Source organism: Pseudophryne corroboree, chromosome 12 (assembly GCF_028390025.1).
Source record: "Pseudophryne corroboree isolate aPseCor3 chromosome 12, aPseCor3.hap2, whole genome shotgun sequence".
NCBI classification, from domain to species: Eukaryota; Metazoa; Chordata; class Amphibia; order Anura; family Myobatrachidae; genus Pseudophryne; species Pseudophryne corroboree.
The window spans coordinates 83,443,188-83,458,124 of NC_086455.1; the positions used below are offsets into that span (position 1 = coordinate 83,443,188).

The following is a 14,937-nucleotide window of genomic DNA, read 5'->3' on the forward strand; positions in this document are numbered from 1 at the left end:
CTGTGCAACATTATCACCGTATTTGGCGTAAATATGTTGCGTGGTGTGAGGCCAGGAAGGCCCCTACAGAGGAATTTCAACTGGGTCGTTTCCTGCATTTCCTGCAAACAGGACTGTCTATGGGCCTAAAATTAGGGTCCATTAAGGTTCAAATTTCGGCCCTGTCGATATTCTTCCAAAAAGAACTAGCTTCAGTTCCTGAAGTTCAGACGTTTGTCAAGGGGTTACTGCATATACAGCCTCCTTTTGTGCCTCCAGTGGCACCTTGGGATCTCAATGTAGTTTTGGGGTTCCTAAAAATAAGATTTTACTTACCGATAAATCTATTTCTCATAGTCCGTAGTGGATGCTGGGGACTCCGTCAGGACCATGGGGAATAGCGGCTCCGCAGGAGACAGGGCACAAAAGCAAGCTTTTAGGATCACATGGTGTGTACTGGCTCCTCCCCCTATGACCCTCCTCCAAGCCTCAGTTAGGTACTGTGCCCGGACGAGCGTACACAATAAGGAAGGATCTTGAATCCCGGGTAAGACTCATACCAGCCACACCAATCACACCGTACAACTTGTGATTTGAACCCAGTTAACAGTATGATAACAATGAAGTAGCCTCTAAAAAAAGATGGCTCACAACAATAATAACCCGATTTTTTTTTTTTGTAACAATAACTATGTACAAGTAATGCAGACACTCCGCACTTGGGATGGGCGCCCAGCATCCACTACGGACTATGAGAAATAGATTTATCGGTAAGTAAAATCTTATTTTCTCTAACGTCCTAGTGGATGCTGGGGACTCCGTCAGGACCATGGGGATTATACCAAAGCTCCCAAACGGGCGGGAGAGTGCGGATGACTCTGCAGCACCGAATGAGAGAACTCCAGGTCCTCCTCAGCCAGGGTATCAAATTTGTAGAATTTAGCAAACGTGTTTGCCCCTGACCAAGTAGCTGCTCGGCCAAGTTGTAAAGCCGAGACCCCTCGGGCAGCCGCCCAAGATGAGCCCACCTTCCTTGTGGAATGGGCATTTACAGATTTTGGCTGTGGCAGGCCTGCCACAGAATGTGCAAGCTGAATTGTACTACAAATCCAACGAGCAATAGTCTGCTTAGAAGCAGGAGCACCCAGCTTTTTGGGTGCCTACAATATAAACAGCAAGTCAGACTTTCTGACTCCAGCCGTCCCGGAATTATATATATATATATATTTTCAGGGCCCTGACAATGTCTAGCAACTTGGAGTCCTCCAAGTCCCTAGTAGCCGCAGGCACCACAATAGGTTGTTTCAGGTGAAACGCTGACACCACCTTAGGAAGAAACTGGGGACGAGTCCGCAGTTCTGCCCTGTCCGAATGGAAAATCAAATATGGGCTTTTGTAAGACAAAGCCGCCAATTTTGACAATCGCCTGGCCGAGGCCAGGGCCAACAGCATGGTCACTTTCCATGTGAGATATTTCAAATCCACAGATTTGAGTGGTTCAAACCAATATGATTTGAGGAATCCCAACACTACGTTGAGATCCCACGGTGCCACTGGAGGCACACAAGGGCTGTATATGCAATACTCCCTTGACAAACGTCTGGACTTCAGGAACTGAAGCCAATTCTTTCTGGAAGAAAATCTATAGGGCCGAAACTTGAACCTTAATGGACCCCAATTTGAGGCTCATAGACACTCCTGTTTGCAGGAAGTGCAGAAATCGACCTAGTTGAAATTTTTTCGTGGGGCCCTCCTGGCCTCACCCACGCAACATATTTTTACCACATGTGGTGATAACGTTGTGCGGTCACCTCCTTCCTGGCTTTGACCAGGGTAGGTATGACCTCTTCCGGAATGCCTTTTCCCTTAGGATCCGGCGTTCAAACCGCCATGCCGTCAAACGCAGTCGCGGTAAGTCTTGGAACAGACAAGGTCCCTGCTGGAGCAGGTCCTTTCTTAAAGGCCGATGCCACGGTTCCTCTTGGAACAGACATGGTACTTGCTGAAAGCAAATCCCTTCTTAGCTCCCGAGGCCATTAGTCCTCTGTGAGCATCTCTTGAAGTTCCGGTTACCAAGTCCCTCTTGGCCAATCCGGAGCCACGAGTATAGTTCTTACTCCTCTGTCTTATAATTCTCAATACCTTGGTTATGAGAAGCAGAGGAGGGAACACATACACCGACTGTTACACCCACGGTGTTACCAGGACGTCCACAGCTATCGCCTGAAGGTCTCGTGACCTGGCGCAATACCTGTCCCATTTTTTTTTTTCGGGCGGGACGCCATCATGTCCACCTTTGGTCTTTCCCAACGGTTCACAATCATGCGGAAAACTTCCCGATGAAGTTCCCACTCTCCCGGGTGGAGGTCGTGCCTGCTGAGGAAGTCTGCTTCCCAGTCGTCCACTCCCGGAATGAACACTGCTGACAGTGCTATCACATGATTTTCCGCCTAGCGAAAAATCCTTGCAGTTTTGCCACTGCCCTCCTGCTTCTTGTGCCGCCCTTTCTGTTTACGTGGGCGACTGCCGTGATGTTATCCCACTGGATCAATACCGGCTGACCTTGAAGCAGAGGTCTTGCTAAGCTTAGAGCATTATAAATTCGCTCTTAGCTCCAGTATATTTATGTGGAGAGAATTCTCCAGACTTGATCACACTCCTTGTGTGACTGCTCCCCAGCCTCTCAGGCTGGCCTCCGTGGTCACGAGCATCCAATCCTGAATGCCGAATCTGCGGCCCTCTAGAAGATGAGCACTCTGTAATCACCACAGGAGAGACACCCTTGTCCTTGGATATAGGGTTATCCGCTGATGCATCTGAAGATGCGATCCGGACCATTTGTCCAGCAGATCCCACTGAAGAGTTCTTGCGTGAAATCTGCCGAATGGAAGCGCTTCGTAATAAGCCACCATTTTTACCAGGACTCTTGTGCAATGATGCACTGACACTTTTCCTGGTTTTAGGAGGATCCCGATTAGCTCGGATAACTCCCTGGCTTTCTCCTCTGGGAGAAACACCTTTTCCTGGACTGTGTCCAGTCCAGCAGACGTGTCGTCGGAACAACTGCGGTTTTGGAATATTTAGAATCCACCCGTGCTGTCGTAGAACTACTTGAGATAGTGCTACTCCGACCTCCAACTGTTCTCTGGACCTTGTTCTTATCAGGAGGTCGTCCATTTTCTTTGAAGACGAATCCTCCTTTCGGTCATTACCTTGGTAAGGACCCGGGGTGCCTTGGACAATCCAACGGCATCGTCTTGAAACTGATAGTGACAGTTCTGTACCACGAACCTGAGGTACCCTTGGTGAGAAAAGGCAAATTTTGGGACATGGAGGTAAGCATCCCTGATGTCCCGGGACACCATATAGTCCCCTTGTTCTTTGCTATCACTGCTCTGAGTGACTCCATCTGGATTTGAACCCTTGTAAGTGTTCAAATTTTTCAGATTTAGAATAGGTCTCACCTAGCCTTCAGTACCACCATATAGTGTGGAGTAATACCCCTTTCCTTGTTGTCGGAGGGGTAAATTTATTATCACCTGCTGGGAATACAGCTTGTGAATTGTTTTCAATACTGCCTCCCTGTCGGAGGGAGACATTGGTACAGCAGACTACAGGAACCTGCGAGGGGGGAAACCTCTCGACATTCCAATCTGTACCCCTTGGATACTACTTGTAGGATCCAGGGGTCCTGTACGGTCCCAGCGTCATGCTGAGAACTTGGTAGAAGCGGTGGAGGGCTTCTGTTCCTGGGAATGGGCTGCCTGCTGCAGTCTTCTTCCCTTTCCTCTATCCCTGGGCAGATATGACTCTTATAGGGACGAAAGGACTGAGGCTGAAAAGACGGTGTCTTTTTCTGCAGAGATGTGACTTAGGGTAAAAAACGGTGGATTTTCCAGCAGTTGCCCTGGCCACCAGGTCCCATGGACCGACCCCAAATAACTCCTCCCCTTTATACGGCAATACATCTTTGTGCCGTTTGGAATCTGCAGATATGGACATCGCATTTACTCTTGATGCCAGAGTGCAAATATCCCTCTGCGCATCTCGCATATATAGAAATGCATCCTTTAAATGCTCTATAGTCAATAAAATACTGTCCCTGTCAAAGGTATCAATATTTTTAGTCAGGGAATCCGACCAAGCCACCTCAGCTCTGCACATCCAGGCTGAGGCGATCGCTGGTCGCAGTATAACACCAGCATGTGTGTGTATACTTTTTAGGATATTTTTCAGCCTCCTATCAGCTGGCTCCTTAAGTACGGCCCTATCCGTAGATGGTACCGCCACTTGTTCTGATAAGCGTGTGAGCGCCTTATCCACCCTGAGGGGTGTTTCCCACCGCGCCTTAACTTCTGGCGGGAAAGGGTATACCGCCAATAATTTTCTATCGGGGGAAACCCACGCATCATCACACACTTCATTTAATTTATCTGATTCAGGAAAAACTACAGGTAGTTTTTTCACCTCACACATAATACCCTTTTTTGTGGTACTTGGAGTATCAGAAATATGTAACACCTCCTTCATTGCCCTTACGTGTGGCCCTAAAAGAAAATACGTTTGTTTCTTCACCGTCGACACTGAAATCAGTGTCCGTGTCTGTGTCTGTGTCGACCGACTGAGGTAAATGGGCATTTTACAGCCCCTGACGGTGTTTGAGACGCCTGGACAGATACTAATTTGTTCGCCGGCTCTCTCATGTCGTCAACCGGCTTGCAGCGTGTTGACATTGTCACATAATTTCCATAAATAAGCCATCCATTCCGGTGTCGACTCCCTAGAGAGTGACATCACCATTACAGGCAATTTGCTCCGCCTCCTCACCAATATTTTCCTCATACATGTCGACACACACGTACCGACATACAGCACACACATAGGGAATGCTCTGATAGAGGACAGGACCCACTAGCCCTTTGGGGAGACAGAGGGAGAGTTTGCCAGCACACACCAAAACGCTATAATTATCCAGGGACAACCTTTATATAAGTGTTCCTCCCTTATAGCATTTTAATATATATACATATCGCCAAATCAGTGCCCCCCCTCTCTGTTTTAACCCTGTTTCTGTAGTGCAGTGCAGGGGAGAGCATGGGAGCCTTCCCACCAGCCTTTCTGTGAGGGAAAATGGCGCTGTGTGCTGAGGAGAATAGGCCCCGCCCCCTTTTCGGCGGGCTTCTTCTCCGGAGTTTTAGATATCTGGCAGGGGTTAAATACATCCATATAGCCTCAAGGGCTATATGTGATGTATTTTTCGCCATACAGGTATTATACATTGCTGCCCAGGGCGCCCCCCCCCAGCGCCCTGCACCCTCCGTGACCGCTGTGTGAAGTGTGCTGACAACAATGGCGCACAGCTGCAGTGCTGTGCGCTACCTGATGAAGACTGAGAGTCTTCTGCCGCCTGGTTCCGGACCTCTTCATCTTCAGCGTCTGCAAGGGGGGTCGGCGGCGCGGCTCCGGGACGAACCCCAGGGCGAGCCCTGTGTTCCGACTCCCTCTGGAGCTATGTCCAGTAGCCTAAGAATCCAATCCATCCTGCACGCAGGTGAGTTGAAAATCTCTCCCCTAAGTCCCTCGATGCAGTGAGCCTGTTGCCAGCAGGACTCACTGAAACTAAAGAACCTAAAAACTTTTTCTAAGTAACTCTTTAAGAGAGCCACCTAGATTGCACCCTTCTCGGCCGGGCACAAAAACCTAACTGAGGCTTGGAGGAGGGTCATAGGGGGAGGAGCCAGTACACACCATGTGATCCTAAAAGCTTGCTTTTGTGCCCTGTCTCCTGCGGAGCCGCTATTCCCCATGGTCCTGACGGAGTCCCCAGCATCCACTAGGACGTTAGAGAAATCACATTGGTTTGAACCACTCACCACTGTAGACTTAAAATATCTCACATGGAAAGTGGTAATGCTGTTAGCCCTGGCTTCAGCCAGGCGTGTCTCAGAATTGGCGGCTTTATCCTATAAAAGCCCTTACCTAATTTTTCATACGGACAGGGCAGAATTGAGGACTCGTCCTCAATTTCTCCCTAAGGTGGTTTCAGCGTTTCACTTAAACCAGCCTATTGTGGTACCTGCGGCTACTAGGGACTTGGAGGATTCCAAGTTGCTGGACGTAGTCAGGGCCCTGAAAATATATGTTTCCAGGACGGCTGGAGTCAGAAAATCTGACTCGCTGTTTATCCTGTATGCACCCAACAAGCTGGGTGCTCCTGCTTCTAAGCAGACTATTGCTCGTTGGATTTGTAGTACAATTCAGCTTGCACATTCTGTGGCAGGCCTGCCACAGCCAAAATCTGTAAAAGCCCATTCCACACGGAAAGTGGGCTCATCTTGGGCGGCTGCCCGAGGGGTCTCGGCTTTACAACTTTGCCGAGCAGCTACTTGGTCAGGGGCAAACACGTTTGCTAAATTCTACAAATTTGATACCCTGGCTGAGGAGGACCTGGAGTTCTCTCATTCGGTGCTGCAGAGTCATCCGCACTCTCCCGCCCGTTTGGGAGCTTTGGTATAATCCCCATGGTCCTTTCGGAGTCCCCAGCATCCACTAGGACGTCAGAGAAAATAAGAATTTACTTACCGATAATTCTATTTCTCATAGTCCGTAGTGGATGCTGGGCGCCCATCCCAAGTGCGGATTGTCTGCAATACTTGTACATAGTTATTGTTACAAAAATCGGGTTATTATTTGTTGTGAGCCATCTTTTCAGAGGCTCCTCTGTTATCATGCTGTTAACTGGGTTCAGATCACAAGTTGTACGGTGTGATTGGTGTGGCTGGTATGAGTCTTACCCGGGATTCAAAATCCTTCCTTATTGTGTACGCTCGTCCGGGCACAGTATCCTAACTGAGGCTTGGAGGAGGGTCATAGGGGGAGGAGCCAGTGCACACCAGGTAGTCCTAAAGCTTTTACTTTTGTGCCCAGTCTCCTGCGGAGCCGCTATTCCCCATGGTCCTTTTGGAGTCCCCAGCATCCACTACGGACTATGAGAAATAGAATTATCGGTAAGTAAATTCTTATTTTATGACAGCCGTTTATTATAATTTCTCTAACGTCCTAGTGGATGCTGGGAACTCCATAAGGACCATGGGGAATAGCGGGCTCCGAAGGAGGCTGGGCATTCTAGAAAGATTTATGACTACCTGGTGTGCACTGGCTCCTCCCACTATGACCCTCCTCCAAGCCTCAGTTAGATCTTGTGCCCGGCCGAGGTTGGATGCACACTAGGGGCTCTCCTGAGCCCTTAGAAAGAAAGTATAGATTTAGGTTTTTTATTTTCAGTGAGACCTGCTGGCAACAGGCTCACTGCAGCGAGGGACTAAGGGGAGAAGAAGCGAACTCGCCTGCTTGCAGCCGGATTGGGCTTCTTAGGCTACTGGACACCATTAGCTCCAGAGGGATCGACCGCAGGCCCAGTCCTTGGTGTTCGGTCCCGGAGCCGCGCCGCCGTCCCCCTTACAGAGCCAGAAGCAAGAAGAGGTCCGGAAAATCGGCGGCAGAAGACATCAGTCTTCACCAAGGTAGCGCACAGCACTGCAGCTGTGCGCCATTGCTCCTCATGCACACCACACACTCCGGTCACTGATGGGTGCAGGGCGCTGGGGGGGGGGGGGGGCGCCCAGAGCAGCAATATAAACACCTTGGCTGGCAAAAATACATCACATATAACCCCCAGGGCTATATGGATGTATATTAACCCCTGCCAGATTCCATAAAAATTCGGGAGAAAAGTCCGCGAAAAAGGGGCGGAGCCTATCTCCTCAGCACACTGGCGCCATTTTTCCCTCACAGCTCCGTTGGAGGGAAGCTCCCTGGCTCTCCCCTGTAGTCTACACTACAGAACAGGGTTAAAACAGAGAGGAAGGGCACTAAATTTAGGCGCAGTATAAATTATATAAAAGCAGCTATAGGGGACATAACTCAGTTAGTCCCTGCATTATATAGCGCTCTGGTGTGTGCTGGCATACTCTCACTCTGTCCCCCCAAAGGGCTTTTGTGGGTCCTGTCCTCATTGGAGCATTCCTTGTGTGTGTGCGGTGTGTCGGTACGGCTGTGTCGACATGTTTGATGAGGAGACTTATGTGGAGGCGGAGCAGTTGCCGATAAATGAGATGTCGCCCCTGTGGGCCGACACCAGAGTGGATGGATAGGTGGAAGGTATTAACCGACAGTGTCAACTCCTTACATAAAAGGCTGGATGACGTAACAGCTATGGGACAGCCGGCTTCTCAGCCCGCGCCTGCCCAGACGTCTTAAAGGCCATCAACGCTCCCTCAGATGGCAGACACAGATGTCGACACGGAGTCTGACTCCAGTGTCGACGAGGTTGAGACATATACACAATCCACTAGGAACATCCGTTACATGATCCCGGCAATATAAAATGTGTTACACATTTCTGACATTAACCCAAGTACCACTAAAAACAAAGGGTTTTATGTGTGGGGAGAAAAAGCAGGCAGTGTTTTGTTCCCCCATCAAATGAGTGAATGAAGTGTGAAAAAGCGTGGGTTTCCCCGATAAGAAACTGGTAATTTCTAACAAGTTACTGATGTCGTACCCTTTCCCGCCAGAGGATAAGTTACGCTGGCAGATATCCCCTAGGGTGGATAAGGCGCTCACACGTTTGTCAAGGTGGCACTGCCGTCTTAGGATACGGCCACTTTGAAGGTACCTGCTGATAAATAGCAGGAGGCTATCCTGAAGTCTGTAATTACACACTCAGGTACTAGACTGAGACCTGCAGACTGCTGCAGCGTGGTCTGTACCCCTTTCAAACAGGGATACTATTTTGCGAACATAAGACGTCGTCTTATATATGAGGGATGCACAGAGGAATATTTTGCCGGCTGGCATCCTGAATTATTGCAATGTCCATTCTGTCAGGAGGGTATTGGAGACCCGACACTGGACAGGTGATGCTGACTTTAAAAGGCACATAGAGCCTTATAAGGGTGAGGAATTGGTTGGGGATGGTCTCTGGGACCTCGTATCCACAGCAACAGCTGGGATGAAAATATTTTACCTCAGGTTTCCTCACAGCCTAAGAAACGCACTGTATTATCAGGTACAGTCCTTTCGGCTTCAAAAAAGCAGGCGGGTCAAACGAGGGAAGAGGGAAAATGCTGCACCAGCAGCCAGTCCCCAGAATCAAAATTCTTCCCCTGCTTCCTCTGAGTCCACCGCATGACGCGGGGGCTCCACAGGCGTAGCCAGGTACGGTGGAGGGCCGCCTCAAAAATTTCAGCGATCAGTGGGCTCGCTCACAGGTGGATCCCTGGATCCTTCAAGTAGTATCTCAGGGGTACAAGCTGGAAGTCGAGGCGTCTCCCCCCCGCCGTTTACTCAAATCTGCCTTGCCGACAACTCCCTCAGGCAGGGAGGCTGTGCTAGAGGCAATTCACAAGCTGTATTCCCAGCAGGTGATAGTCAAGGTGCCCCTACTTCAACAAGGACGGGGTTACTATTCCACACTGTTTGTGGTACCGAAACCAGCCGGTTCGGTGAGACCCATTTTAAAATGGAAATCCTTGAACACTTACATAACAAAGTTCAAGATGGAATCGCTCAGGGCGGTTATTGCAAGCCTGGACGAGGGGGATTACATGGTATCCCTGGACATCAAGGATGCTTACCTGCATGTTCCTATTTACCTTCCTCACCAGGAGTACCTCAGATTGTGGTACAGGATTGCCATTACCAATTCCAGACACTACCGTTTGGACTGTCCACGGCACCGAGGGTGTTTACCAAGGTAATGGCAGAAATGATGATACTCCTTCAAAAAAAAAAAAGGGAGTTTTTATTTATCCCATACTTGGATGATCTCCTTATAAAGGCAAGGTCCAGGGAGCAGTTACTGGTCGGAGTAGCACTATCTCAGGAGGTGCTACAACAGCATGGCTGGATTCTGAACATTCCAAAGTCACAGCTGGTTCCTTCCACTCGCTTACTGTTCCTGGGGATGATTTTGGACACAGAACAGAAAAAAGTGTTTCTCCCGCAGGAGAAAGCCAAGGAGCTGTCATCTCTAGTCAGAGACCTCCTAAAACCAAAAAGGGTATCGGTGCATCGTTGCACACGAGTCCTGGGAAAAATGGTGGCTTCATACGAAGCAATTCCATTCGGCAGGTTCCATGCGAGGACCTTCCCGTGAGACCTCTTAGATAAGTGGTCGGGATCGCATCTTCAAATGCATCAAATGATAACCCTGTCTCCAAGGACCAGGGTGTCTCTACTGTGGTGGATGCAGGGTGCTCATCTTCTAGAGGGCCGCAGTTTCGGCATACAGGACTGGGTCCTGGTGACCACGGATGCCAGCCTTCAAGGCAGGGGAGCAGTCACACAGGGAAGAAACTTCCAGGGCCTATGGTCAAGTCAGGAGACTTCCCTACATATAAATTCTGGAACTGAGGGCCATTTACAATGCCCTAAGTCAGGCAAGACCCCTGCTTCAAAACCAGCCGGTACTGATACAGTCAGACAACATCACGGCAGTCGCCCATGTGACCCGACAGGGCGGCACAAGAAGCAGGATGGCAATGGCAGAAGCCACAAGGATTCTCCGATGGGCGGAAAATCACGTACTAGCACTGTCAGCAGTGTTCATTCCGGGAGTGGACAACTGGGAAGCAGACTTCCTCAGCAGACACGACCTACACCCGGGAGAGTGGGGACTTCATCCAGAAGTCTTCCTGCTGTTGGTAAACCGTTGGGAAAGGCCACAGGTGGACATGATGGCGTCCCGCCTCAACAAAAAGCTAAAGAGAGATTGCGCCAGGTCAAGGGACCCTCAGGCGATAGCTGTGGACGCTCTAGTGACACCGTGGGTGTACCAGTCGGTTTATGTGTTCCCTACTCTGCCTCTCATACCAAAGGTACTGAGAATAATAAGATGGCGAGGAGTAAGAACGATACTCGTGGTTCCGGATTGGCCAAGAAGGGCTTGGTACCCGGAACTTCAGGAAATGATATCAGAGGACCCATGGCCTCTGCCGCTCAGACAGGACCTGCTTCAGCAGGGGCCCTGTCTGTTCCAAGACTTACCGCGGCTGCGTTTGACGGCATGGCGATTGAGCGCCGGATCCTGAAGGAAAAGGGTATTCCGGAAGAGGTCATTCCTGCCCTTATTAAAGCCAGGAAAGATGTTACGGCAAAGCATTATCACCGCATGTGGCGGGAATATGTTGCATGGTGCGAGGCCAAAAAGGCCCCAACAGAGGAATTTCCACTAGGTCGATTTCTACATTTCCTGCAAGCAGGAGTGAATATGGGCCTAAGTCTAGGCTCCATTAAAGTACAGATCTCGGCTCTGTCGATTTTCTTTCAAAAAGAATTAGCTTCAGTACCTGAAGTTCAGGCATTGTGAAAGGAGTGCTGCATATTCAGCCCCCGTTTGTGCCCCCTGTGGCACCTTGGGATCTCAACGTGGTGTTGAGTTTTCTTAAAATCACATTGGTTTGAGCCACTAAAAACCGTGGATCTAAAATATCTCACGTGGAAAGTGGTCACGTTATTGGCCTTGGCTTCAGCCAGGCGAGTGTCAGAATTGGCGGCTTTATCATGTAAAAGCCCTTATCTGATTTTCCATATGGATAGGGCAGAATTGAGGACTCGTCCCCAATTTCTTCCTAAGGTGGTGTCAGCGTTTCACCTGAACCAGCCTATTGTGGTGCCGGCGGCTACTAGTGAATTGGAGGACTCCAAGTTGCTAGACGTTGTCAGGGCCCTGAAAATATATGTTTCCAGGACGGCTGGAGTCAGAAACTCTGACTCGCTGTTTATCCTGTATGCACCCAACAAGCTGGGTGCTCCTGCTTCTAAGCAGTCTATTGCTCGCTGGATTTGTAGTACAATTCAGCTTGCACATTCTGTGGCAGGCATACCACAGCCAAAATCTGTAAATGCCCATTCCACAAGGAAGGTGGGCTCATCTTGGGCGGCTGCCCGAGGGGTCTCGGCTTTACAACTTTGCAGAGCAGCTACTTGGTCAGGGGCAAACACGTTTGCAAAATTCTACAAATTTGATACCCTGGCTGAGGAGGACCTGGAGTTCTCTCATTCGGTGCTACAGAGTCATCCGCACTCTCCCGCCCGTTTGGGAGCTTTGGTATAATCCCCATGGTCCTTACGAAGTTCCCAGCATCCACTAGGACGTTAGAGAAAATAAGAATTTACTCACCGGTAATTCTATTTCTCGTAGTCCGTAGTGGATGCTGGGCGCCCATCCCAAGTGCGGATTGTCTGCAATACTTGTAAATAGTTATTGTTAACTAAAGGGTTATTGTTGAGCCATCTGTTGAGAGGCTCAGTTGTTTTCATACTGTCAAACTGGATATAGTATCACGAGTTGTACGGTGTTATTGGTGTGGCTGGTAAGAGTCTTACCCGGGATTCTAAATCCTTCCTTATTATGTCTGCTCGTCCGGGCACAGTGTCCTAACTGAGGCTTGGAGGAGGGTCATAGTGGGAGGAGCCAGTGCACACCAGGTAGTCATAAATCTTTCTAGAGTGCCCAGCCTCCTTCGGAGCCCGCTATTCCCCATGGTCCTTACGGAGTTCCCAGCATCCACTACGGACTACGAGAAATAGAATTACCGGTGAGTAAATTCTTATTTTAAGTCCAGTTATATTATTCAGATAAGTAAGAAAAATCTCTAGGATATAAATGAATTATTTTGCTTTTGAAACCTACTGTTCAATTGGCTAAAAAATGTCTCCTTTCAGGTGAAAGAAAATGGCATCACTTATGAATTTGATTTTTCCAAAGTCTACTGGAATTCACGTCTCAGTACAGAACACGATCGCATTACTGGGACCTTGAAGAGTGGAGATGTGGTCTTTGATGTATTTGCAGGAGTGGGTCCCTTTGCCATCCCTGCTGCTAAAAAAGGCTGCATAGTTTTTGCCAATGATTTGAATCCAGAATCCTACAAATGGCTCCTCCATAACTGCAAACTGAATAAAGTCGACAAAAAAGTCCAAGGATTTAACTTAGATGGAAGGGAGTTTATCAGGACAGTTGTAAAGAAAGAGCTGTCACAATACATTAAGTCCTTTTCTGCGTGCAGGAAAAATCGCATTCACATTGTAATGAACCTGCCTGCGTTGGCCCTGGAATTCCTTGATGCCTTCAGACACCTTCTTGAGGAGAAGCCTTGCAATGAGGCTATCCTGCCGACTTTACACTGTTACGGCTTCTCAAAAGACAGCAACCCGGAGAAAGAAGTGAAAGATAGGGCGGAGGCGATATTAGGAAGCACGTTGGAGAATTGCTCTGTTCACCTTGTAAGAAAGGTCGCACCTAACAAGGAGATGATGTGTTTAAGTTTTGAGCTGATGGCTGATGTGCTTTTTACAAACCATTCAAATAATACTGGTAAGTACAGTACAATTGGTGTTTGAGATCACTGGTACAGTTGAGTGTTATATTTTATTGTTATTTCTCTGACGTCCTAGTGGATGCTGGGGACTCCGTAAGGACCATGGGGAATAGACGGCTCCGCAGGAGACTGGGCACTCTAAAGAAAGATTTAGTACTATCTGGTGTGCACTGGCTTCTCCCTCTATGCCCCTCCTCCAGACCCCAGTTAGAATCTGTGCCCGGACAGAGCTGGGTGCATTTTAGTGAGCTCTCCTGAGCTTGCTAATAAGAAAGTATTTTAGTTAGGTTTTTTATTTTCAGAGAGCTTCTGCTGGCAACAGACTCTCTGCTACGAGGGACTGAGGGGAGAGAAGCAAACCTACTAACTGCGGATAGGTTGCGCTTCTTAGGCTACTGGACACCATTAGCTCCAGAGAGATCGAACACAGGACCTGACCTTGTCGTCCGTTCCCGGAGCCGCGCCGCCGTCCCCCTCGCAGAGCCAGAAGCCGGCAGAAGCGGAGAAGACATCGAAATCGGCGGCAGAAGACTCCTGTCTTCACATGAGGTAGCGCACAGCACTGCAGCTGTGCGCCATTGCGCCCACACTAACCCACACACTCCAGTCACTGTTGGGTGCAGGGCGCAGTGGGGGGCGCCCTGGGCAGCAATTGTTACCTCCTGGCGAATGCTGCATATAAACAGTGGCACACTGATATATGTATGAGCCCCCGCCATTTATTTTACAAGAAATCGCGGGACAGAAGCCCGCCGCTGAGGGGGCGGGGCCTTCTTCCTCAGCACTCACCAGCGCCATTTTCCTGCCACAGCTCCGCTGAGAGGAAGCTCCCCAGGCTCTCCCCTGCAGAATCACGGTAGAGGGGTAAAAAAGAGAGGGGGGGGGGCACATAAATTTAGGCGCATTAATCATAATACAGCAGCTACTGGGTAAACACTAAGTTACTGTGTAATCCCTGGGTTATATAGCGCTGGGGTGTGTGCTGGCAAATTCTCTCTCTGTCTCTCCAAAAGGCCTTTTGGGGGTCCTGTCCTCATTTAGAGCTTCCCGTGTGTGTGGTGTGTCGGTACGCGTGTGTCGACATGTTTGACGAAGAGGGCTATGTGGAGGCAGAGCAAGTGCAGTTGACTGACGTGTCGCCGCCGACACCTGATTGGATGGATATGTGGAAGGTGTTAAATGATAATGTAAACTCCTTACATAAAAGGGTGGATAAAGCTGATACCTCGGGTCGGTCAGGGTCTCAACCCATGCCTGATCCTACAGCGCAGAGGCCCTCAGGGTCTCAAAAGCGCCCACTATCCAAAATGGTTGACACAGATGTCGACACGGATTCTGACTCCAGTGTCGACGACGATGATGCAAAATTGCAACCAAAAATGACAAAAGCTATACGTTACATGATTATAGCGATGAAGGATGTTTTACACATATCAGAGGTGAACCCTGTCCCTGACAAGAGGGTTTATATGTATGGGGAGAAAAAGCAAGAGGTGACTTTTCCCCCTTCACATGAGTTAAATGAGTTATGTGAAACAGCGTGGGATTCCCCAGATAAGAAAGTCCTGATTTC

The 14,937-nt window shown here is 49.2% G+C and overlaps 1 protein-coding gene across 4 annotated transcripts in view; it reads left to right on the forward strand.

Moving 5' to 3' along the window:
* Positions 1 to 14,937, forward strand: part of TRMT5 (tRNA methyltransferase 5) — a 66,741-nt gene that overhangs the window by 33,587 nt on the left and 18,217 nt on the right. For all 4 annotated transcript variants that reach the window (XM_063947705.1, XM_063947706.1, XM_063947704.1 and 1 more), the window contains exon 4: positions 12,709 to 13,360. In XM_063947705.1, the coding sequence (XP_063803775.1) occupies positions 12,709 to 13,360 (652 nt within the window). The remainder of the gene's footprint in view (positions 1 to 12,708; positions 13,361 to 14,937) is intronic.